Below are 26,170 nucleotides of genomic sequence, written 5' to 3' on the forward strand. Positions count from 1 at the left end.
AGAGAGAGAGAGAGAGAGAGAGAGATTTCAAAACCATTTTTATAAAGAATTGATGTAGTACATATTGAATCATACATATTAAAAATGTATGATTAATTTTTATATTTACACCATCCACACACTCCTCCACCATCCACACACGCCTCCACTCAGAATCCACTGTCATTGCCCCATAGCAGTGTAGTAGGAAGCTCCTCCACCCCTGACCCTCACCACCGTCCAATTGAGGCCTCAGCTCAATTGGACCAACACCATGCAGGAAAGCAGCGGGTACAACATCAACTCCCGGGTGCAGAGGGTGTGTGCTGAGCAACTAGCTGCCCCGTTCAGGAACATGTTCCCCACACTAGTGTGCCTGCTCTTTTGGCTCCAACATTGGAGCCAATCCAGGAAGTTGAGGTATACTTCCGGGTGCTTCATGCGCTGGTGAGCAAACTGGCGGTGAGCAGTTGCAAACTGTTAATACAGGCCTATTCAATCAATCAAGTTCAGGGACCTGTTCAACCTCTCCCTGAAGACGGGGGAGAATGAACCCCCAACTGTGGAAGTCTTCCTGCATCGTTCTGGTGCCCAGACGCTTGTAGATCAGCTGTTTTCGGTCAGTGTGTGCCACTATGATGAAGTATAAACCAGTCTTTAACTTGAAGATAATGTTCTGTTTGGCAAGTGGATCAATTATGAATAAATTAGCATTTACCAGTGACTTAAGGCTCAGTAATTCCACCCCCCCGACCCCCGTCCCGCCATAGTAATCCACACAGACCAAAGATAAACGAGGGAAGAAAGACAGACAGAAAGACAGACAGACAGACAGACAGACAGACAGACAGACAGACAGACAGACAGGCAGACAGACAGACAGACAGACAGACAGACAGACAGACAGACAGACAGACAGACAGACAGACAGACAGACAAAAATGCAGCGTCATATGCCTCCATATTCCAGCGGCAGTGCCTGGAATATGGAGGCTTTTTCAAGCTCGTCCCTGCTGACCATCCAGCCACAAATGCTTGTAGAGAATCTCGCAGGGATGCATGTGTAGGCCACGGCATGGTGGCATGGATCATGGTGGCATGGGTCAGACGGACTACCTTTCAGGTAGACTGCAGCAGCATGTGAGACCGTTGTTGTTTTCTTTTTTTTATCTTTTCCTTTTCTTTTCTACCCTATACTTCTCTTATCCTGTAACTGTATCTTAACTGCTGAGCTGCCTCTGGCAACTCAATTCCCCCCACAAGATCCAAAATATTTATCAATCGATAAAAAAGAAAATGGAGATAAGAGACTTTCTGCAATAATAAGCTAAAATCGCAGATCTACTAGATACATACACACACACACACACACACACACACACACACACACACACACACACACACACACACACACACACACACACACACACACATATACACACACACACACACACACACACACACACACACACACACACACACACACACACACACACACACACACACACACACACACACACACACATATATACAGAAAGATAGATTTCTGTCATTGTTGAAGTCATTGTTTGCTACCTGAACAGATCACTTCCACTTCTTTCTCAGTGCCATCACCGTCTGGCACATCTTTACTGGTTTGTGTTGAAACAGCAGTGCCGCAGTCCAGCTGTCGACACACTTCATCTGCTGTCCTCAGCTGAAACCCATAACGAGCACTGGACTGCACTGGACTCCACTCTCCATCGAGTTTCTTCTCCAGTGTACCAGTACAACCACTGGCTCCTCCCACCAACCTGACATCTGTAGTATGGACATGAGCATTTTGTTGAGTAGAGGCCAGGGCCGTAGGAAAGGGGGGGGGGGGGCGGGGGGCCTCGCGTGGGCGGCGAACCGGTATTTGGGCCGCAAGGCCACGGGGAAAAAGAGGAGGGAAAAAAACCCTCAAAGCAGGCCGGCACTAGGACCCCGCGGCCGCTGCCTGGAAGGGAGGGCTGCTGGGCCCAGATCACGATCAGCTGTGTGAGCTGCTTGAAGGTGGAAGAGCGGCCCCACCCCCCCTCTCCCTCCCCCCTCATTACCTGCTCATCAGACACCAGCTGTGGGCCTGTGGGTGTGCCGTATTTTTAAGGTCGGGGAATCAATTTGAATGACAGAGCGGTGCTGTCCTGTCTCTCTGCTCTGCTGTGTTACTGGGAGACTGGGAGCGCAGTGAATCAGTGTTGCCAAGTATAGTGAGAGAAATGAGCCAGGCGACCTACAAAAACAAGCCAAAAACAAGCCAAAGTTTGGTTGCTGGAAATAAGCAGACTTGGCAACGCTGGCTATAAGGCCATTGTCTGGGAGTGTGCTCAGCAGCTCATTGGCTCATTACTCAAAACACGACCAATGACAATAGCGCTTTCACGTTGCTAAGATACGTTCTGTGCGGAGCTGTGCCTTGGCTGACAGCGTCAGTGGAGATGTTTGGAGAAGTTTACAAAGCAAACTGTAAACTTTTTAAAGTTGTCGGCGTATGTTTTCTGTGGTGCATGGTGGGCTGGCTGACATCAGACAGACATGCCTCAGGAGAACAACATTCCAAAAAATATAAGAACCCAAAGAAAGGACCCAAGCACAAGTGTCACAGTTCTTCATGAATGAAACATCTCCTGAGATCGATTCGGTATGGGATATTACATCTTATTTATCTGGTTGTGTTTTTAACAAGATGTCAGTATTTCTATTTACCTGCCCTAGCAGGCTACATATTGGCTGCTGATGTGGGCATAGTCTAGGCTATTTCAGTAGACTAATAGTAATATGGTTGATTGTTTATTAATGTTGAGTTTTTAAAGTCTAATAAATAAACATGTATTTAATATATATTAATCAATATAATTAAATAGTGTGCCCATTTAAAGAACAACTCTTATGTTGTTGTTATGCTCATCTGGAAAAAGGAATTCTTCACAATGGATTATTATAACAGCTAATAAATACATAAATAATATAATTCATAAATACATAAATGCATTTAAATACTTAAACACAAATACATAAATAATATAATTCATAAATACATAAATAAATACTTAAACAAAAATAAATAAATAGTGTTCAGACAACAATATAAAGATTTCTATGTATTTTAGGGGTTTGGGGGGCTGGCTTTTTTATTATAAATTTCATAGATTTCAATGCATTTCAGGAGTTTGGGGGGCTGGCTCCCCCAAAATAATTAAAATAACACAACCCTAACCCTAACCCTAACCTAACCCTAAAACCGAAATAAAGTAACAAAAAAAAAGTTCAAAATCCGCGAAAAAAAAAGAAAATCGCGCGCGCGCTTCACTTCGGTACAAATATATCCCCCCCAACTGGGAATGGCTTCCTACGGCTCTGGTAGAGGCTGATCTGTCTGAAGATTTGAACTGCAGTTTGGTGATAAGACACTGTTTTTAGAGTTGTGTCATTGTTGAAGTCGTTGTTTGTTACCTGAACAGATCACCTCCACTGTGTCCCAACCGTTCTGGAACCAGAACCCAAATAAATCACTCGTTCCTGTTGAAGTAGCAGAGCCACAGTCCAGCTGTCTACACACTTGATGTGTTTCCATCAGCTTCCATATATTATGTGTGTCCGGATACAGTTTTATCCACTCCCCATCGGGGTTAATGTATAGTTTACCACTACATTTACTGGTTCCTTCCCCCTTCAACCTGACCCCTATACAGAGACAACAGAATAGACAGTTAAAACATCATATTACTTTTATTAGAAGAAAGACTTTTAGATCACAATCTATAATATTTTAGCCGTTGGCTGTTTTGCACCTCTTGGTTCTCCAAACACCTCAACGTCACTACAAACTACAAAACGTCACAAAACAAACTGATAAGATTGACCTGAAGCCCATGACCCACCTAATTCCAACACACTTTGCTAGTTTTGGATGGCTCTGGGTAGAATATAGTTAGCAGGTTATGAACACTTTTAAATATTGTTTGAAATGACCAACCAAGCACCATTAGGTCCACAGCCCTCCTCTGAGACACAGTGATTAGACAAAAAATGGTTCCATCTCAAAATGAGCATTAGTGAGGATATGAAGAAAGGTTAAACACGAGCGAAGTGCACCGTTAACCCCTACAATGGTGGCGTACACAAATGCATTGCATGATTATTAATCGAGGCAGAAGTTATACATAATGGTGATATTGATATGAAGTCATATGGCCAAGCCCTAAATCATACATGTGTCATTTCAACTCCCATGCACCTTTTTAAAAAAACTAAAAAACAACTATGCGTAAGGGGCGCTCTAACGCAACTTAGGAATGATCCTAGGACCCTTTCAAATGGAATGGACGGATGCGACGTCAGCCCAAAAAAACGTCACCTCCGTCCGCTCCAATGATAGGATTTGGAGAAAAGGGTCCATATCTCCACATCTTTTTAGCGTGGTGAAAACGAGCCATTTTCGACGGGCGATCACTCTGCAATGGCGGATCGCGGTAGAAATATTATTGTTCCAGTCGTTAGAAGGGACCCTCGGCCATCGCCCAGACACCCTTTGTTTACATCCGGGTCCTCGTGGTGGCTTCTACAGCTCTAAAACGATCGGCGTAAATGGTAAGAAACGCCGGCACTGGATTCACCCTGTTTTAAAAAACCTCTGGCACTCGATGTGTTAACAGTTACAGTGCTTGGTGTCGATGGCCCTTAACTCATTGCCGTGTCCAGATCTAGAGAAAAGTCCTGCAAATTAACAAAATTGGTTTGACTTTGATTTGTTTGTGTCTTATAACAGATATCCATTTTGAAAAATTAAAGGCAGTGTAAGTGATATTCTTCTGTTAAAATAAGTGGTAAAGCTCTATATTCTGATTGTTCAGGTCGGGATACCAATTTCCTCAAATCAGGAGAGAGGATACAGATTAAACACGTGAAATTGGAAGTGATGACAGACGAGCAGACAAAATTGGCAGTGGAACATTGAAGCTGATACATGGGTACTCTCTTCTGATCGGCTGAAACTGGCAACCCATGGAAATATATTTTCAGTTTATTAAAGAGCTGAAGAGATGGGAGACCCCTATTATTGAACAAACACTCTATAGCAATGATAACGATCAGTGCTTTAAACTAAAAACGTTTTGGTGTAACCAAAAAATATCACTTATCACCCTACATTAAAATGTTTTCAAACTGTGTTACGCCCCGGCCTAGGGGAAACCTATAGGCGCAACAGAAAAAAACTTGCTCTCCCCATGTTTACCCTGGCCCCAAAGATGACCAAGATACTGGTTAACAGTCCAAAGATGATGTATTACTGTTGTACTGTAAGTGTTGACATCAGGATGAATACTGCCCAAAATAACAAACACAAATAACTCAAATAATGCTAAATAACTTCCTTAACATAAAACAAAACATAGGGGTTACAAATTCTACCCTACCTCCCTACTGGAAAACAGGAGGAAAGGGCATTAATAAACAAACTCAGTGCTTAGTGAGTCTTCTAGTTTAGTAGACCTTGTAATGTGAATTTGTACTTCCATGTACTGTTGTTCTCATGTCTTACTAAATAAAGTACATCAATCAATCAATCAACCAAAAGGCTTTTCACCCCTACCATTTTCTGGACCGTTGGCATTTTGTTTAAAATTGGGTCTCTGCCTTACTTCCTTCACAGTTCTTACCAATTATACTAATTAAGGCTCTGTTCCATTTAATTCCAAGGACCCCATAACTCTCAGAGTGTACACATTTGGTTCTCTCTCTCTCTCTCTCTCTCTCTCTCTCTCTCTCTCTCTCTCTCTCTCTCTCTCGCACGCACGCACGCACGCACGCACGCACGCACGCACGCACGCACACGCACACGCACACACACACAGAACGTCATATCTATGCCATAATATATCGTATCTATGCTCTTCAATGAGATATTGCGTCTGGGAACATGGAGAGTCTGTCTCCGGCTTCAGACAGCAGGCATACATTTAACTTTGAAAAGTTATAATCTGTGTAACTTAAGTTACCCCCCCCCCCCCAGAGCACATGCAGGGTTAGGGTTAGGGTTAGGTTAGGCTTATGTTATTTAATAAAAAATTTAAAAAACACACTTAAACACGGCCCTGTGCCCCAGAGAAGTGTAATATCTCAAGGCACAACACACACACATGATGTCGTAGACACCGATCCCGTGGGTGCTCCTCGTCATAAACACACACCTGAGGTGCTGATAAACATTAATGTGGATGGACTGGATCAGTGCTTCCCAACCTGTGGTCCGGGGGCCCCCCTTGGGGATAAGGCCTGATAGAGGAGGTGTGAGGCCTTAATTGTCTGTTTGGAGCTAGTGCAACAATTTGACAAAATCATAACTTTCTTTTATCCACTTTCAACCTGGCATTCCAGGTCCAAAATAGTGAAAAAAATACAAGATTTACCAAAAGTGTTACAAAAATAATAGCACAAATTACTGATCTATACAATCGCACATTTAGGATGTTGCACAATTTCTTTGCGGAAAAAATCCCAACAACATTTCACTGCTTGTACGTGACACATAAAACCTCCTTTATTCTTGTTTCACTAGTACATCTCAAGAGGCAAATATTGTACAGATATTTGACCCATTCCAGTTTGCCTACCGTGCACATCGCTCTACAGAGGATGCCATCACCTCTGCACGCACATTGGAAATGAAGCCAAAGCGGAAGTAATAAAAACGCTGCAGTTCTCATTCATGGCCCAGTTAGCCTCGGAAACCCAGGCTTTTTTTTTTTGTTACAAAAGAAAAAAAGCCTGGGGGAGCGATGCATGAACGATGGTCTTGGACCTTGTTATCTCCTAACCAATCAGAGTGCAGAGGGGCGTCGCTCTAAATTTGGTGACGTCAGCGTGCTCCGTGCACAGGCCGAGGGGGGGAGGGGAGGGGAGGCGGGGACATAGATTGGTGAAGCAATAGGAAGCCACGCACAAATCCAGGCGGCTGTGTTTGGGTCCGCCCTTCAAGACCATGGATTGAGCTCGTAGCCTCAGGCTATGGCCCAGTAGATGGCACTGATTCCCCTCCTACCGGATGCAAAATATGTTTTGTTCCATTGAATGTATGTAACTTGACGCAACTTTACACTTTGTCTTATTACCTAAACCGTTCCATAAAGACTTTATGTTTTCAATCTCTAGTTTCAAGTCTTCTTTCACACAGTATTAAATGCGTTTTTATAAATTATGGTCCCATTCATTTCAAAATTGATGATAAAGCAGGTTATGCTGTCGGGGTTTGTCATTGGGTTGTACTGAGTGAAGAGTCACTTCAAAATGGGTCTGTAGAAATCAATGGATGACATCACAATCCTTGAGCCGATATTGTTTACAGTCTCATAAAAACTCATAAAAGGTGAAAATAGCAGATCTACAAGCTCACAGTGTGTCGCATTGCAATTCAGCTTGTATATCTACTTTCAGTAATTTAGTGGTCAGTTGATGTGGTTTCTAGGACCCTCTAGTGTTTTCTAGGAGGATATCTAGCCATGCAGTAGCATGGCGTAACCTTTTAACTTGTGTTAGGCTAAACCTGTGTTTAACCTAACTTAAATTGTGAGATCATTCTACTCCTAGTTTCAGACTAATGGGCCATTTCTGTCAATTCATTGTCTATTATGTTATCTATGTAATGTTATCTTTCTTTATAATAAAAAGATAAATTCAGACTATGATTGAGTATTGTGTATCTTGTGTAGCTGTAGACTTGAGAATGTTGCATGTTTACTAGTTACTAGTACAATAGTTTGGTTAAGACTTGTAGTGATGGACAAATGGAGCTTTTGTGAAGCACTGAACCACTTGAGCCAATTTTAGGCTATGCACAGCAGCCATATTAGAAATAAATTGGGCCTCTTCCTTACTTCCTTCAGGTGTTGCCAATGATACGAATGAAGGCTCTGTTCCATTCTGGTCAAACAGAGTCAGGGTTCTGATATATGGCCCCCTTACAGATTTGTAACTCTGAGAGTGTACAAATGTGTCCAACATTCCACCAAAAGGCAGGGGACAGCATGCAGTACAATACAATACAATACATGTAAAACAACAATAAAGATAAAACCATTCAATGTGCCTGTCTCAGAGTTATGGGGGTCCTTGAAATTAAAACAGTTTGAGAACCACTGTGCTACACTCAATCGAACAGAATCATTGGTAACACATGTGATGTGAAGGAAGTAAGGAAGAGGCCCAATGTCCTTCCAATATGGCTGCTGTGCATGGAGCAAATATCGAGGAGAGGTTAATTACTCAAAGCTTCAGTTACAGTGACCGCTCCTGGTGAAGTGCAAGACTGTAGTCAATTTAGGCGGGCCAATTGGAGGGTGTGCTTTACCGTTATTGGCAGTTTTATGTATTAGTTCCGCAAGCATCACTGAAGTCTGGAGAGCCTATTTCAACCAATGAAATTACTTGGTTGGAACTACCTGTCGAATAATTGTAGCCTACTTAATACAGTAGTTGAGTAAATGTACTGACTTCCCAGTTATACTTTCCACCACTACTTGTAATAATGGGCCTCACTTCAAGAGACCAATATTACTCGAATTTTCCTAAAAGGATGTCATTTGTTTAAATTGACCAATTAAAGAAAATACTCAGATATTGTGTTTGGTGGTGACTATTTGAGCTCAAATATTATTTGACTGTATACTGTATGTATGTAAAATGTATGTAAAGTGCTAGTTATCATAACTAGGACTATGTAAGAGCATGGTGTGAAGTAGAACGTACATCAGTTCTGCTTTGATCTGACAACATGACCAACCTCCTACTCCTGTGCATTCCCATACGCTTCAAAGTAGGGCTGCAACTATCCATTATTGTCTCCGCCAGGCCGAAAGGCATGGCGAGAGAGTATGTTTTACCCTCCGTCCGTCCGTCTGTGTGTGTGTGTGTGTGTCCGTCCTTCTGTGACCAGCTAATCTCCGCCACCGTTGGCTTGATCGCAGCGAAACTGTGCACACACACTCCCTGGATGCCAATTCCGAACTTTTGCCCCAAATTTTTCACATGGGCCTTTTATAGCGCCACCAGGAGGCCGATTTGTGCAAAACATATTTTTTGACAGTCCTCCTACAGATTTTGTCCAAAAATCTCGCAAATCGGTACACAGTATCTCTATAGTCATTAAAGATTTTTCATATTTCATCCTGATTGGCTAAAAATGGCTTCCAAAGTTTGCAGGAGTGCCCCTTTTTCAACAAAATGCCTCAAATCATGAACACAGCATGCAATTTCCGTGAAATTTTGCACGCTTATTTCCACTATGCCGAGGAAGAAATTCCACTTGAACATTTTCAAATCAGCCTCATGGTGGCGCTATAACAGGCAGATTCATGTTTTTAACTATAACTGCACCGATCTGTGTAAAACTTTGTATGCGCACTCCCTAGAGGTCAAGGAAAAACCTTTGCCCTGCATTTTTTACATTTGCCTTTTATAGCGCCACCAGGAGGCCGACTTATGTAAAACATTTTTTTTTATATTACTCCTTCCGATTTTATCCAATTTCACGCAAATCGGTACACATGATCTCCATAGTCATGTGATCAAGACGGATGTGTTTGATTTTTCATATTCCATCCTCATTGGCTAAGATTGACATGTAAAGTTTGCAGTAGTGGCTTGTTTTTAACAAAATTCTGCAAATCATGAACGCACCGTCCGATTGTGGTCAAACTTTGCACGCACATTCACACTATGTTGAGGAACAATTGTCACCCTTTTAACATTGGCCTGTTATAGCGCCACCAACAGGTCTAATTTAGCAAAACATTTTGTTTTGCACAAAATGCCTCAAACCATGAATGTAGTGTCCGATTGCCGTGCAAGGCCTAAGAACAAATGGCACCCTTTAAACATTGGCCTATTATAGCGCCACCAGGAGGCCACAATAACCTACCTGACCTGGCGGAGACCTGTGCTCCGAGGAGCACTTTTTCTAGTTAGAGATTAGTCTATCGAGTACTTTTGATCAGTGTTTTGACATTTTGATCAGTGTTTTCATATACATATAAAAAAAGATTATATATCAATGAATCAATGAAGCGTACTTTCACAAATTAACAGTGTTGTGAACTCTTGAGAGCTCGTAGATCGGCTATCTAAATTGTATTTTTTGAAGATTTTACAGATTATACGATGACATTATTTCATAAAATGATCGATTATTGATTATTTGTTATAATCAATTGAATCGATTAGTTTGAATAAGTGTAGCGGCCTGAAGACATGATCCTCCGGCTCGTGATCTGCCTATTGACTGATGTAAACATTTTATCTTGTGTTCATGTTTGTGTCTGTTTTGCGAATATTTGACACATCATTATGTGTGTGTGTTTCAGTGTTGGCTGCTGTGTGCTGGCAGGCTAACAGCTGGGGTAGAAGCTACTGTAAGTATACATCTGTCTACAGCAAGTTGAATGCTGGATATAAACTTTCATTTAATTCAACCTTGATTATATTATTCTTCTTTACATGTAAGATCATTGTTGGAGAATTAGGTATCTGTATAGCGGTATAAAAATTTTGACGATCTTGCCAAATAAACAATTAAACCGTAACGGCTGATTTAGCAAGGTGCTGATCCATGTGATATTTAATTAGTGTTGTTGTAATTGTTCAACCTTTTAAATGGCCTGTTGCTATGCCTCTTAGTCCTGGGCTAATTAAAAACATGTTTGTGTTTTTGTGGAGCTGCCTTTCAGATGAAATCACTCAGCTAAGGGACTGTCATGTGGAACACAGCTGTACAAGTTGAATATGCCTCGGGCTTCACTCTCACCTCAACCACTTTAACTAGGTAACAAGTAATATCCCCAATCCTCCACTCATCCACGTTTTATGTCTCAGTTCCCACTTCTTTCAGGTCTGTTGCATCATGGGCCACTTGAGACATTAAAGCTGTGTTATGTAACTTTGTTTTGTGAATAAAGTGTTATTTTGCCCAATCTGTATGGTAGAGTAGGTTAATACAATATAACTTATACAGTTGAGGTGGTTGTATTTGGTCTCCCTGCTCTTCTATTGAGACATTTAGATCCTGTGTCTGGCTTGACACGAGCTTTGACACAATCCTGTTCCTGGTTTGACACAAATGTCGACCGTAAGGTCAAAATTCAATTTCTCCCTAGAGCAAGCAGGCAGGCTCTATTAGTTCAGTGTTAAAACATTATATCGTTGCTGTCGGGCAGAAACCTCAATTTTTCCGCTTTTGCATTGTTTCCATAAATCAGTGCTATTGATCACCCTTTACGTCTGTGTGTTGATTAAAAAAAGTTCTAACTCCATTGGATCCTCAAACGTTCTGCTAAACCAGCTAACTCCACCAAAGGGGGGTGGAGTTAGCTGGGTTTGCTGACTCAAGGCTCCACCCTCTTTTGACCTCCAACCTCATTGTGAGCTTGGAGGTCCATTCAGCTGTTCTTATCAATGATGAACAAAACTAGTTAAGAGCTAGTTAAGAGCAGAGATATATAAAATCAGCATTTGCGCAGGAGACACTGGTTCTAATTCAGGGTAGAATGGGAAAGTTACATTTCCCCCTTTTCCGTTCTAGATAAGATTTGGTGATTTTTCGCTTGCTTTTGCCATTGTTTATATTGCATCTGCATCTTCCAACCTGTAGAATAGTGACACTGCCTCGGAGGCAACACTACCTCCGGGGTTGAAAGGAACAGGTTCAACCCCGGTGGAAAAAATAATATAGTGCATCTTTAAGGCTACTTGAGAAATTGGGGCCGTACCAGAGGCTGTCAGTCAGTTATCTCAACTGTCGTTGACTGTGATATTTTAATCGAACTTAATTTACTTACTGACTAAATTTACACCTGGAAAAGTACTAATAATAATAATCATTCAATAAATGCACAGAATCTCTGTCCGTCTGTGTGTGAGTGTGTGTGTCTGTAGTTCACATATGAGAACTGTCTGACCGACTGACTTAAAACAAATACAAACTAGAAAAAGTGCTCCTCGGAGCACAGGTCTCCGCCAGGTCAGGTAGGCTATTGTGGCCTCCTGGTGGCGCTATAATAGGCCAACGTGAAAAGGGTGCCATTTCTTCTTAGGCCTTGCACGACAATCGGACACTGACAGCATTCATGATTTGAGGCATTTTGTTAAAAACATTTGTTTTGCTAAATTAGACCTGTTGGTGGCGCTATAACAGGCCAATGTTAAAAGGGTGGCATTTGTTCCTCAACATAGTGTGAATGTGCGTGCAAAGTTTGAGCGCAATTGGACGCTGCGTTCATGATTTGCGGAATGTTGTTCAAAACAAGCCAATAATGCAAACTTTAGATGTCAATTTTAGCCAATCAGTATGGAATATGACAAATCAAACACATCCGTCGTGATCACATGACTATAGAGATCATGTGTACCGATTTGCGTGAAATTTTGATAAAATTGGAAGGAGTAGTATAAAATAATGTGTTTTACATAAGTCGGCCTCCTGGTGGCGCTATAAAAGGCAGATGTGAAAAATGCAGGGCAAAGGTTTTTCCTTGACCTCTAGGGAGTGTGCATACAAAGTTTTACACAGATCGGTGCAGTTATAGGTAAAAACATGAATCGGCCTGTTATAGCGCCACCATGAGGCTGATTTGACAAAATTCAAATGGTAGTTATTCCTCGGCCTAATGGAAATGGGCGTGCAACATTTCACGGAAATTGCATGCTGTGTTCATGATTTGAGGCATTTTGTTCAAAATGGAGCACTCCTGCAAACTTTGGAAGACATTTTTAGCCAATCAGGATGGAATATGAGAAATCTGAAAGACCCGTTTCGTTTAATGACTATAGAGATACTGTGTACCGATTTGCGGTTTTTTGGTTCTTTTGGACAAAATCTGTAGGAGGACTATCAAAAAATGTGTTTTGCACAAATCGGCCTCCTGGTGGCGCTATAAAAGGCCCATGAGAAGAATTTGGGGCAAAGGTTCTGAATTGGCATCCAGGGAGTGTGTGTGCACAGTTTCGCTGCGATCAAGACAACGGTGCCAGAGATTAGCTGGTCACAGACGGACGGACGGACACACGGACACAAGGACACACGGACGGACGGACGGGGTGGAAAACATACTCTCTCGCCATGCCTTTCGGCCTGGCGGAGACAATAAAAATACTTTGCTCAGATTGCTGGCAAGGCACTTTTAGACCCTTGTTTATATGGTGTTTTGCATAGTAGTGTATATTTGTCTGTCATTAAATGTTTCGATGAATTGAGTACAAAGGACCCCAATGGAAACAAGCCATAGGCTTTCTTGCGTTTAAAATCCTCTTAGCAGACCTTGTATTGAACTGTACTTTCCTGTGCTTTTGTTTTTGCAAACTGCTAATAAAGTATTCAATCAAAATCAATCAATGCTTATAAGGTTGTTGTCATGTTGAATGTCATGTTGAAGGCCTTGAAAGATACAATTAAGTAGACAAAGGTCTGCAGTGCACAGATCCTGAACAACTATAGGTTTGTCAGTCTGCGCTTTATATGTCAAAATACTGTATGTATAAGAAGAATGATGGATACCCCGTTTGCAAGTTCAAGTTCAAGACCGCTTTGCCGTTAATTGGAGTTGCAGGTGGAACGGAGAGAGCGAGACAGAGGAAGAAAAGAGTGAAATTATCTGTGTGTTCTTACTTGATTCGATATTTCAACTTGTGTTCTTGTTGGAATGGACATCATTCAAGATCCTAGGTGGTTTAGAATCTGACGACCAAAATAACAGCAGGCGGTGGCCATTTTGGAAAAATGGTTGCCACGGGAGAAATCTGCGATGACCCTAGCTGGCCTGTGTTGTGCCGACTCCTCCTTCGCCCACTAATTGGCAGCTAAGGTGTAGAGTTTGTCAGGAACATGTCGCTGTATTGAAAGATACAAGGCTACTTGTTTATTTGAAATGGCCCCTGTTGGCATAGAGCTCGTTCGGGAGGGTGGTGCTGTTGTGGTTGTGGATGAGGGGCAGGGAAGAAAAGGGAAAACTGTTGCGCCCTTCTTTGTCCTTTGTTCACGGTTGACGGTTTAGCGGTGGTCTAAAAAATATAAAGGAAAACTGCCAGAAAAAGACTCACTCGCTGCATAAATAGCAAGGAAAACTTGATTTTCTTAAGACAGAGACTTAAGAAAATATAATTTCTTTATCTTTAATTGCTCATAAAGTGCTCTGTGCTCATAGTGAGGGGTGAATTTAAAAAATCTAACGTTTTGGTCCTGGGACCTTCGTCAGTGCTATATGCTGTGGATGAGGGGCCCAATGTGGCCTGTCTGTGATCTGCTTATCTCACTCATCCCCACATGACAGGGACCTGCCAGGTACTGTACATACCACCTAGTAGGCAAACAAGTGAATTCTGTGAATAAATGTGTTTGCATGCACAAATCGAAACATTGTAGCCTACCACTGTGCCCTAGAAGAATCATGGGACAACACTAACAGTCAAAACATCAAACAAACATCAAAGCCACATGTGATCGTTAGCCTATATGTAAAGTATTTTATGAAATCCATAATGCTTGTCATGACCTTCAGTGGGTGAATAGTTACCAATGTAGCTCTGGTAAGATAGTGTTGTAGACACAACTCATTTAGTGCCACTGGACGTAAAATAAGTCCAATGTAATAAGCCCTGTGCCACAGGACGTAAAATACGTAAAAAAAAAAAATCACTTCTTGTTTAACACTTGCATGACTAAGCTATCAATATGACCGATTTTGAGAATTTAAAGTGGATTATCTTCTCTCATGAAGCTCTGAGAAAGTTCCCCTTTCATGACTTTTCCTAAATATTTGTTTCAAATCATCTCCGTTTTTTTTTTCTTCTGAAACGTATTATAAATATGAAATATATACCATATATACCATCCCAACCGTTATATTTCGGCTAAATTGACCGCTCTCCCCCTCTCTCCCCCAGGCAAGAGCAGTTGACACCTCTAGACCCCCCCGCAGAGCGGCCCGTAGACGAGCTGCACAGCGAGTCTATGCGAGTCTATGTTGCCATGTCTGCTTATTATAAGCGACTTTGGGCTTGTTTTTCGCGTATTTCTATTATTATTAATATTATAATTATATATATAATTACATTATAATGGTAATACTTTTCTACTCCACTACAGCTCAGAGGCAAATCTTGTACTTTTACTTCACTACAATTATTTGAAAACTTTAGTTACTAGTTACTTTGCAGATATAAATATCTTTTCATACTTGTTTAGATTAGAGCTTCATGCATTTTTATTAGGTATATATTTATATAGAAAGGTCTAACCAGGGACTGGTGTTGCAAATTAGCCTTGGCTATTACCCCATTCATGCCTCACTGTTTTCTCATCGCACAACGACGCATGCAGTAACATTTTCATAGACCTGACTGCTTATTTCTCTCGCAAAATTTGGCGACCCATTTTCCACTTTCCCTTTCACTGCAAAGCGGTGGAAAAAGATAGGATCTACAAGCATACAGCTTGTCACGCAGCAACTGTTTTATGCTTGAAGATCAGATATTTTGCGCAGGATTGAGCACATTTGTGGAACATAGCATTGTGTTCACTTGTTGCACTGAGGGAGGAGGAGAGGAGACGCGTTTGTCAGCGACGTGGACAGCTGATAGAATGAGAGCTTTACGCTCAGACAATAATGTGAATATTATTATTATGAATAATAATAATTTAGGTTTGTCACTGGGTTGTTTACAAGTTACTATAGTTCGCTTGCTGCTACTAAAGTAGCATTACATGACGGTCATATTATGACAGTCATGACGAAACTTCAACCTGTTTTTTGCACTTTCTCCATTTACAGCCCGTACATCTACATAAACGTTCGGATTTCAAATAGAAAGTTTTCATTCCGTGGCCACGGATGTTACAATTTACTTCGGGTGGGTATAAGTACCCGTAACTTCTGTATTGTTCAATAAAAAGCATTTTAATCCGATTGGCGGTCATTTTCTCATAGAGTTATAGTGTATCAGAGTGCAATTACACCTCCCAACCGATAGGGTCACGTAGTTGAAAGCATGGAGAAAATACGGAGAAAATGGCCACCGATCGGATTAAAATGTTTTTTATTGGAAAATACGGAAAATATGGGTACTTATGGGTTACCCGAATAGAATTGTAACATCCCTGGCCATGAGGTAAGCACTTTATATTTGAAATCTGAACGTTTGTGTAGATGTACGGGCTGTAAATGGAGAAAGTGCAAACACCAGGTGTAAGTTTATCGCTACATGCTAAGAAGCTAACGTGAGTTCGTCAGCATTAGTTTGGGCACTTAAGGGTCGGATTAGTGTTTTTGTTGGAACATTAAGCCGACACGCAACACCACGTTTAATGTTACGTTGTAAACAACCACCACCAAACCTTTTGTTAACTTATAACTCGATCTCTTTGTGGTGAACGCTTGTGTCTCTTCAAGTTGTTGTGTTTTTCCCACATTGCTTGCCTTCGGATAAAATCAAGCATTGTGTTTTGTTCTCCACATCGATGTAGCGAAAATGTGTCCATATCACCTCTTCTCTTTCTCCCGAGCCCCGTGCAAAGCATTTTACCGTTTTATTTTGTAAAGTTGCATGCAGTAACACTTAGACCTACCTGCTTATTTCTCTCTCAAAATTTGGCAACCCATTTTCAACTCTCAGCTTTTTAGAAGACAATGGAACCCCCCACTGTTTGGGGGAGAAAGTGTGAACTAGTCTGGGCACAGAGGGGAGACAGTGGCCAATAGGATAGCCTGATTTGGGGATCAAAATGATCGTTTTTCAGGCTTGGTGGAGGAGAATGAAACCTCAGTGTTAACTTCTTACTGAAAAAGGCTGTATCTCGGCTCCTAAGCACTATTTTTTTTACAATGAATTTTGGCTGTGGCACTGAATGTATTTCTTTTACAATGAATTTTGGCCAGTGGCACTGAATGAGTTAACAGGACACAAACAACATTATTTTGATATGAAAGGACTGCTAATGTATGTTAAGTCCTGCCCATGCTTCTGCCTCATTGGTGGGCCTCTGCCCAGATGGGTGTTGTGAACGATTACGTAGTGGCATACAATGGCACAGGGTATGGCATAGCACTGTTAGAAACTGGACAGAAAGGGGGTTAGTCAGAGGAGGACAGTCATGAGGGCTTCTCTAGACACACACCTATTTTCATACCTGCACTTGACCTTGATATTGTTCTGTTCATTCTCTGCTTTGTCTTCCTCACCTTCCTCTCCTTGTGAGTTACAGGCACAGTTTAATGTCAACAGTATTTACAAGGCTGGTGACTTGGTTCTGGGTGGCTTGTTCATGATCCACTCCATCCCTGTGTACCCTGAGCTGTCTTTCACCTCCAAGGGACAGGACCCCACTTGCCATGGGTTGGTATCACAAATACAACAGCAAGCAAGAGAACAGTGAACTTGTTTTGATTTAGTCTGTTGTATATTTCTACAAAGATACATGTTCAGGTTTACAGGGGAATTATGTGTGTTAGCTTTTTCCTTCCAGGGTTCAGATGGGCCCAGACCATGGCTTTTGCCATTGCTGAGATCAACAGAGACACCAGCCTGCTACCCAATGTGACTCTGGGATATAGTATCTATGATAACGGTCTCATGCTTGGACTTGGATTCCGTGCAGCGTTGACATTGGTCAGTGGGAGAGAGGAGCAGTTTCAATTTGATGATGGGAGCTGTGTTGGGTCTCCTCCAGTGCTTGGAATTGTGGGTGCTGATTCCTCAACAAATTCAATTGCCATCTCTAGTATATTAGGTTTGTACAGAGTGCCCATGGTAAGTTAATTTCCTGCAAGAATCATTTACCATCGCCAATTTTATGTTGTATGCTTAATTTGGGTTATTTAGTTACAAATCGTCACCTTGCTAAACTAATGGCCTAAGTCATTTTTTGAGGAAAATGATATTTTTGCCTAAGTCAGCTCCTCATGACACTGGCCACCTCTGGTAAATTCGCCCATATCCTAATTGAAAAGGATCATGCTGTTCACTCCCCTTTTTGTGACTTAAGCCAAATTATTTACTGATTTAGGCCATTTTGCAATTTTTATTGCTTTTTTTTTTTTGGCCTAAATCAGATTTAATCCTATTTAAACCTATTTAAATCTCTTATGTTACATAACTGACAGACAGTGTTATTTCTATTTAAATAGTCATAATTTGTTATAAACATTTTGGGTGAAATGATTAAGAAATATCATATAGTTTTGTTTTGGATCAGTTTTTTATTTTTCCTGAAAAACTTAAAAAAATTACTTAGGCCATTAGTTTAGCAAGGCGACGAAATATAAAATGTGATGAACATTGTTTACAGCTTACATATTGAAAGACAGAACATATTTACTTGCTAGCAGAGCATATGAACAGCGCAGGCAGATTTTGGAGCATGAAGCAGGTTTTGAAAAGGTCGGAGTGCAATGCATCTGTGTTAGATTCTTTGCCCGGACCCGAGAGTGGGAATCCTTCGGCCTGAGTCGGGCCGGTCTCATGGAGTATTTGTTTATATAATCGGGGTGGGAAATAATTGGAGTGATATTCAGAATGTTATCTATAATTATAACAATTATAACATAGTAATTCTAAACCGTATGTATCAATCACTGTGATGTATACATAATAAGGTTTTAACAATGACATAACACAAAATGCATTGCAACTTGTGCACAGCGCATGTACCTGGTCTCGCAAGATCCCACACTTAATTCTGAATAGATGAATGCTTTCATTATCAGGTAATCTAAGATTACAATTTGAACTGGAAGTGTTTGCTTTATGCTGCCTACACCACACACTCGTTTAGTGAGTCCGTTCAAGTGCTTTCGGGAGAGGAAGAGAGAGAGGGAGAGGCAGTGGGATATTAACAATATCCCAAAGTGTATCCAAACAATAGTACAAAGTGGGGTAATAATAATATCCCAAAGGATATTATGTTTTTGTTATTATTATATTCTGTTGTGCTCATATGCTCATATTCTCCATTTGCAGGGGACATTTGTTAAAAATAGAAAATATTACAGAACAGATGTCTTGTACCATTTGTAGGTAAGTTACTTTTCCACCTGCTCCTGTCTGAGTGAGAGGAACCAGTTCCCGTCCTTCTTTAGAACAATACCAAGTGATGTCTTCCAGGTGAACTTCTACACGCAAAATATCTGTTGGTAGTAGTCAAGTAGTACTTGACAAAAATGTCAAGTACTTAGTACCTCTAATGATTGTAATAAATATTGCATATCCCCCCTCATTTTCTTGTGTAGCTTACTGCCCCACAAAGCCAACTCTGCAAAGAATCAAACTGATAAGAATGCTTTGAAGTGTTTCAGCTGGCCAGCCAACTGGGTTATCAGTATACAAGTGATATTGCACTAATACTGTATACCGGTATCTGTTCATGAGGTAACTGTTTATCCCTCCCAAAATCATGAAGGCTGATTTGACCTTTGAGACAAATAAATAAGTCAATGTCTCCAAAAATTGAGTTTTTGCACTTTAATTTTGTAGGGCAGCATAGGTCTTTGTTGACCGTATGTAAAGAGAATGATTTGACCTTTTCCATTGTGGAATCTGTGAAGAAGACTCACTGCTTGTACCATACATGAATAATCTAGCCTAAGAACATATCCTTCAATGATTTTATCCAATCAGGTTCGAGCTATGCTCCAGATTATGTGGAGATTTGGGTGGACCTGGGTAGGACTGCTGTTCATGGATGAAGACTATGGTCACGATGCCGCCCGAATCTTCCAGTCTGACCTGGTCCAGTCTGGTTTGGGTTGTCTGGCATACATGGAGGTTCTGCCCTGGGGCAATGAACCAGCTGCACTTCAGAGGATTGTCTCTGTGATGAAGAAATCCACAGCTCATGTGGTCATTGTATTTGCACATGAGAACCACATGCTTCATCTCATGGAGGAGGTTGGGGTTATATTCCATGTTAATTTTGGGATTAATACATTCATTGCCAATCACGTAGATCCACGTGATGTCAAATTCAACAGTTTACCGTCAATATTTTTTGAAAATTCCACAAGAGGGCACTATAACGCAACTTACGAATGATCCCGCGACTCCCCTAGAAGGAATCAACGGATGTGACATCATTCCAAAAAACGTCATGTCCGTCCGCTCCAATGATGGGATTTTGAGAAAAACAGCTCTAGCTCAATTTTTCTTTTTTTTGGGTGAAAATCAGCCATTTTCAATGCGCGATCACTCTAAAATGGTTTCTTCTTTTTCTTTAGCTTTTTATCTCAGTATGTCTATCTGCACAATAAATCACAAACGATAAATCACACCATTCACACATCTCACTGCTATGATTAATTGGTATAAAGTATGTGGGTTTTATAAATATTTAACCAATGAAAAGTATTAATAAGCGCTTTTGACTAAATAATAACTACGATGGATTGAAGAATTGTTTTCCATTTCCTGAACGGTTTTGGGCTTACAAGGTTTCTGTCTGATGAAAACGATTTACACCAATATACTTTGTTCAACACAATAGGTGGTAAAGCAGAATGTGACAGGTTTGCAGTGGATGGCCAGTGAGCTGTGGACATCGGCGGCCATACTCCAGACTCCTCACTTCATGCCGTACCTGGGAGGCACCCTGGGTATCGCCATCCGTCATGGAGAGATACCAGGTCTCAAGGACTTCTTGTTAAAAATACATCCTGACGATGACCCTGACAGCAGACATGAAAATAACCTAGTGAGTCTTTTTTTTTTTTATGTAAGCTGCAATTTCAAACTGATGTCTATTTTAAAAACATTCACATAATTTATTTACGCTTAAGACTTCATGTTTTTTGTCCAGGTGAGGCAGTTTTGGGAGCACACATTTCGGTGTAAATTTGCACCATTTCCGTCTGAGTGGGTGGATGCTGGTGGAAGGGTGTGTACTGGACTAGAGGACCTTGGAACAGCAGAAACTACCCTTCTGGATGTGTCTGAACTCAGGCCAGAGTATAATGTGTACAAGGCTGTGTATGCTCTGGCCCATGCCCTCCATGACATGTTGCAATGTGTGCCAGGAAGAGGGCCTTTCATTGGGCACAGCTGTGCCAGTTTGCAGACAATACAGCCATGGCAGGTGTGATATTAAGTCACAGTTACCTGTTAATGTTTCTCGCTGGATAAAACATTATAACAATAATGAGTTATTTAAATATGACATTGGTGAAAAGCAAGAAAAACGGGATTCTCCCGTGACACAGAGAGAGCCATGTGCTTTTATTGCGAACGCGGAAGGAGGCGCCTCCGACCAAGTGGAGCTTACTATGTAACCGTGCTCGGGTTGTGTGTGTGTGTGTGTGTGTGTGTCTGCGTCTCTGTGTGCAGCCGCGCTCTCATTGGCTCGCGCCCCCATGTGACTCACGTGTGTGCACTGCCTGTGTGCAGCCGCCAGAGTGCGCCAGAGTGCAGGAATTTAGACAATGCTCTGATTAAAATGCACAACAGCCTGCAAAACACACACACACACACACACACACACACACACACACACACACACACACACACACACACACACACACACACAATGTCAATGTTCTCTCCCCATCACGGTGAAATAACACGGATTACAAGTCCGTAAATACACAATATTTTCGAGCTGCGTTCGCTTTCAGCGTTCACGTGTCTTACTTGTGCTGAGTAAAGCTTAAAGGTACTGGTGATTTTCTGTGTGTGTGTGTGTGTGTGTGTGTGTGTGTGTGTGTGTGTGTGTGTGTGTGTGTGTGTGTGTGTGTTTTGTCCTTTTGTTCCAGACCACATTTTCCACAATTTTGTGTACTCTTATAAACACATGTTTTGCTACAATTCCTATAAATGTTGTTAATTATTCACACAAAGCGCAGGTCTCTGCCAGGCCAGGTAGCCTACCCAGGGCCTGTAGGGATTTGTTTGAGTTTGTAGGAGAACATTTGTAGGAGTTGTACTAAAACATGTGTTTATAAGAATACACAAAATTAGGCTACCTGGCCTAGCAGAGACCTGCGCTCTGAGGAGCACACTTTTCTAGTATATCCTGTATCCTTTATCTCTCCTGATTGGATGGAATTATTATCGCGAACTGAAAATGTATTGTGTGTTTACTAAAGTGCTGGAGAGACGGGGAGACCCCTGTTACTGAACAAACACTCTACAGTAGAGATATTTAACACCTATTTGATCAAACAAATATCACTTACTGCACCTATAACGTTCCCCTTTTTCCTGATGGCAGATTTCTTTTTATATCCCCTTGAATGCCCCCATACACAAATTACTGTTTGTGTTTAAATTGTGTTTTAAAGTCTGTAAGGGTGAAGTTAACACATTGATTGCCAAGATATTAAACATAGTTTTCTATCCCCTTGCCAGCGTAATTACCTCAATCCGATGAGATTTCAAACGCTGTGGAAAAAAATATAGTCCCCGTGGGTTGGCGGAGGTATCTGTGTATCCATAGGAACGACAACCTTCCAACCGCGATCCGCCATTTTGGGGCTTCGGCCCGTTGAGATCGGGTGGTCTTAAATAAAATAAAAAGGAACTGCGTTACAGCTGTTTTTCTGAAAATCCCATCATTGGGATGAACGAATGTGACGTTTTTCGCGATGACGTCACATCCACATACTACTTCTCTGAGTGACGAGCGATCATTCCAAAGCTGTGTTAGGGTGCCCCTTTTTTTGGAAGGAACGCATCAAAGCGATCTTGGCCATCAAGTGATGGATTTGAAAGCACGCATCAATGCGATCTTGGTAATCAATGTGTTAATACAATAACAGTCCCTGTCAATGTAACTAGTGCATATTGTATACAGCAGGATTTTTTTAAAGTATCTTATTCTTCATAATTTTGCCATTTCTAGCTTGTCTATTACCTGCAAAAGGTCAACTTCACCACATCATTTGGTGATCAAGTATCATTTGATGAGAATGGTGATCCTTTACCAATCTATGATGTCATGAACTGGGCGTGGCTCCCTGATGGAAGCACACAGGTTCACAACGTAGGTGTGTACAGGAAGTCAGCCTCCGCAGGGGAAGAACTCATCCTTGATGAAGACAGAATCTTCTGGAACTTTGAATCCAAAAAGGTCCCTTCAGCTTTGTAACATAACATTGCATTCTCACTCCCATCACATTAAACAGGTGAAGAGTTGGGATGGATTTGACCATCTGTCAATGTTTGACATGACAGGATGCCCGGCGACTTTGCGTGTTTACAACTAACACTTCAACCACCCCTAACCCTAACTTTAGCCATTTGTGCCCCATACCTAACCTTAATCAGTCCCCTTGTTTGAAGTGTTTTTACCAGCTTGCAAAGCATGCTGGTCTATGAAGAGACTGACCTACTAGTCATCCATGTGTTCAACATGTGTTCGACATATTGTTTTCAATCATTGGCTGTCTTTTAAGCCAATGGGGATACTTTCCCATACTCGGTGTCGTCCTCTCAAGTTATGGTACTAGACACGCCTCTCGCCTCTATGCCTACTATACACGCCTGCCGTCGGTTCAAATCACTGTGACACAGAGTAATATATAGGACAAAATTTAAGTAAAGTACTTGAGTAAATGTATTTAGTTACTTTACACCTCTGCATACGAGCTGCGTGGCGTCCGTTCTGGCCTAACAGTGTTGCCAGATTCTGCGAGAGAAATAAGCAACACTCTGGCAACACTGCTAGTGGCTCCCCATTGGCTTAGACCTGTCTAAGCCAATGGGGAGCCACTAGCAGTGTTGCCAGATTCTGCGAGACAAATCAGCAAGCTGGTATACATGACTGAGTCATGTCTTGTTTAGCTGTGTTTTAAGTGTTTTTAGTTGAGTCGTCATCCTCTTACGATTTAGGAGTGTTAACGGAACTTCTGCATTCCAGTGTGGGTGGGATTACCGGGACCTTTGCAAAATGCTTTGACGGGCGCTATAGGGCTCCCATCACGCCAAAGGTTGACGGGCGGTCAGATGTTGCCCCAAGCTGTCACCATAGTACTACTTGAGAGTGACAATGTGACAATAACTCATGTTGAGTTCATGTGTGAAAGTAAATTGGTTTAAATTGATTTGTGTTACTTTCCTCTGTAGCCACCTTGGTCAGTGTGCAGTGAGAGCTGTTCGCCTGGAACCCGTGTGGCCAGAAGGAAAGGAGAACCTATCTGCTGCTTTGACTGCATTGCTTGCTCTGAGGGAGAGATCAGCAATGAGACTGGTTGGTTTACATTACTAGTCCATACCCTGGGATGTTCACAAACAAACTATGTACACAATTGAGACTTGGGACTGCAACTGCCACTACAGATCCATATTACCATGGCAAAAATGCTAACAGCTTTTATGAAAAGTTAAAAATCAACAATCATTTTAAGATCGGTATATCAACCCACTGAGGAGGAAAATGGTCGAGTATACATTTCCCCATCCTCCAATTGGTCATTATGTGACTGTACAGGACACTGAGTGCTGCTGTGAGTTGTTGTAATTAAAGCTTCTGCGCTTTTCGACCACAAAAATTCCAAGTCTATGCAGGCTACGTGTAGCACAGCCTTAGTGGGTGTGCTACTTGCTATGTATTTAAATCAAAGGAGAGGTAAGTTATAACTTTGCAACATTGAGCCAGCTAGCTCTCTCTTTCTGCTGCCGTTCTCTCTGGAGTTGTGTGTGTGCTATTGAAGAGAAGAGATCAATTAGAATCAACCCTGGCTTCACACAGACAGACAGACAGACAGACAGACAGACAGACAGACAGACAGACAGACAGACAGACAGACAGACAGACTGATATACAGGAGAGAGGTTTCCATATTTACTGTAGCATAATAGGACATAGTAGGATTATTACAATGTATCAATGTAGGTTATCTATTAGGATGATACTTTACTTGTCTGTCCCTTTAACCTTGCCGTCGTTGTTAGACTCTACAGAGTGCACCAGTTGTCCAGAGGACTTCTGGTCCAGTCCCCAGCGTGACCAATGTGTTCCTAAGATCATGGAGTTCCTCTCCTACCATGAGGCCCTGGGTATCTCCTTGACCACCATCTCATTAATAGGCACACTTGCCTGTGCCATTGTTTTAGGTATCTTCGTCTATCATCGAGACACACCCATGGTACGCGCCAACAACTCAGAACTCAGCTTCCAACTTTTGTTGTCACTCAAACTGTGTTTTTTGTGCTCACTTCTGTTCATTGGCCGTCCCAGACTCTGGACTTGTCAGCTGAGGCATGCAGTATTTGGGATCAGCTTTGTGCTGTGTGTCTCGTGTATCCTGGTAAAGACTATGGTGGTGTTGGCTGTGTTCAAGGCCTCCAAGCCTGGGGGTGCAGTTAATATGAAGTGGTTTGGTGCTATGCAGCAGAGAGGAATAGTTATAGTTCTTACTTCCATCCAGGCAACGATCTGCACAGCTTGGCTTGTGTCTGCCTCACCAACTCCTCATAAAAACACACAATACAACAGTGATAAGATAGTCTATGAGTGTGAAGTGGGATCAACAGTTGGTTTTGCAGTGTTACTAGGATATATTGGTTTACTGGCACTCCTCAGCTTCCTCCTAGCATTCATGGCAAGGAATCTTCCAGACAACTTCAATGAAGCAAAGTTAATCACTTTCAGCATGTTGATCTTCTGTGCAGTGTGGATAGCCTTCATCCCAGCATATATCAGCTCTCCAGGCAAATATGCAGATGTAGTGGAGGTGTTTGCTATTTTAGCATCTAGTTTTGGCCTTTTGGTGGCACTCTTTGGACCAAAGTGTTATATAATGCTTTTGAAACCCGAAAGAAACACTAAGAAGTCTATTATGGGTCGCAGTGCCATCAAGCCGTAGAAGCAGACATTAAATTATAACACATTTTCAGTGTATTCTATAACAATAACACATGGATTTATTTGACTGCTGATAACCTTGTATAACAGAAACTAAATGCAATAACTTGGTCAGAGATACAAACATCTATTATCCGTCAAAAATAAAAGTTGGTGAAAAGTTAACTACCCATCCTTAACTCTCTCAGTGCCACGCCCCGACATATCCCGAGTTTTTCCCGAGTACCCTCAGTGCCAGCACGAGAAATCCCGAGTTTTTACTTTTGTCTGTGGTCGCGCTATTCTGATTATTTTTCATGATCACTTTCGCTTCCTGACTCCTTCAGACTCACCCGGAGC

At 41.7% G+C, this 26,170-nt stretch overlaps 1 protein-coding gene across 1 annotated transcript; it reads left to right on the top strand.

Annotated features, from left to right (window-relative positions):
• Positions 1 to 253: 253 nt before the first annotated feature.
• On the top strand, positions 254 to 25,832 carry LOC308102197 (extracellular calcium-sensing receptor-like; the record flags this gene model as incomplete). Its single annotated transcript, XM_080451798.1, has 10 exons — positions 254 to 399; positions 17,354 to 17,412; positions 17,507 to 17,790; positions 19,057 to 19,143; positions 19,657 to 19,926; positions 20,519 to 20,725; positions 20,831 to 21,106; positions 22,868 to 23,095; positions 24,091 to 24,214; positions 24,919 to 25,832. 10 exons carry the CDS (start codon positions 254 to 256, stop codon positions 25,830 to 25,832), a joined length of 2,595 nt encoding a protein of 864 aa, XP_080307924.1.
• Positions 25,833 to 26,170: the final 338 nt, after the last annotated feature.

Source organism: Gymnoscopelus braueri (genome assembly GCF_963280865.1).
Source record: "Gymnoscopelus braueri genome assembly, chromosome: 15".
Classification (NCBI taxonomy): domain Eukaryota; kingdom Metazoa; phylum Chordata; class Actinopteri; order Myctophiformes; family Myctophidae; genus Gymnoscopelus; species Gymnoscopelus braueri.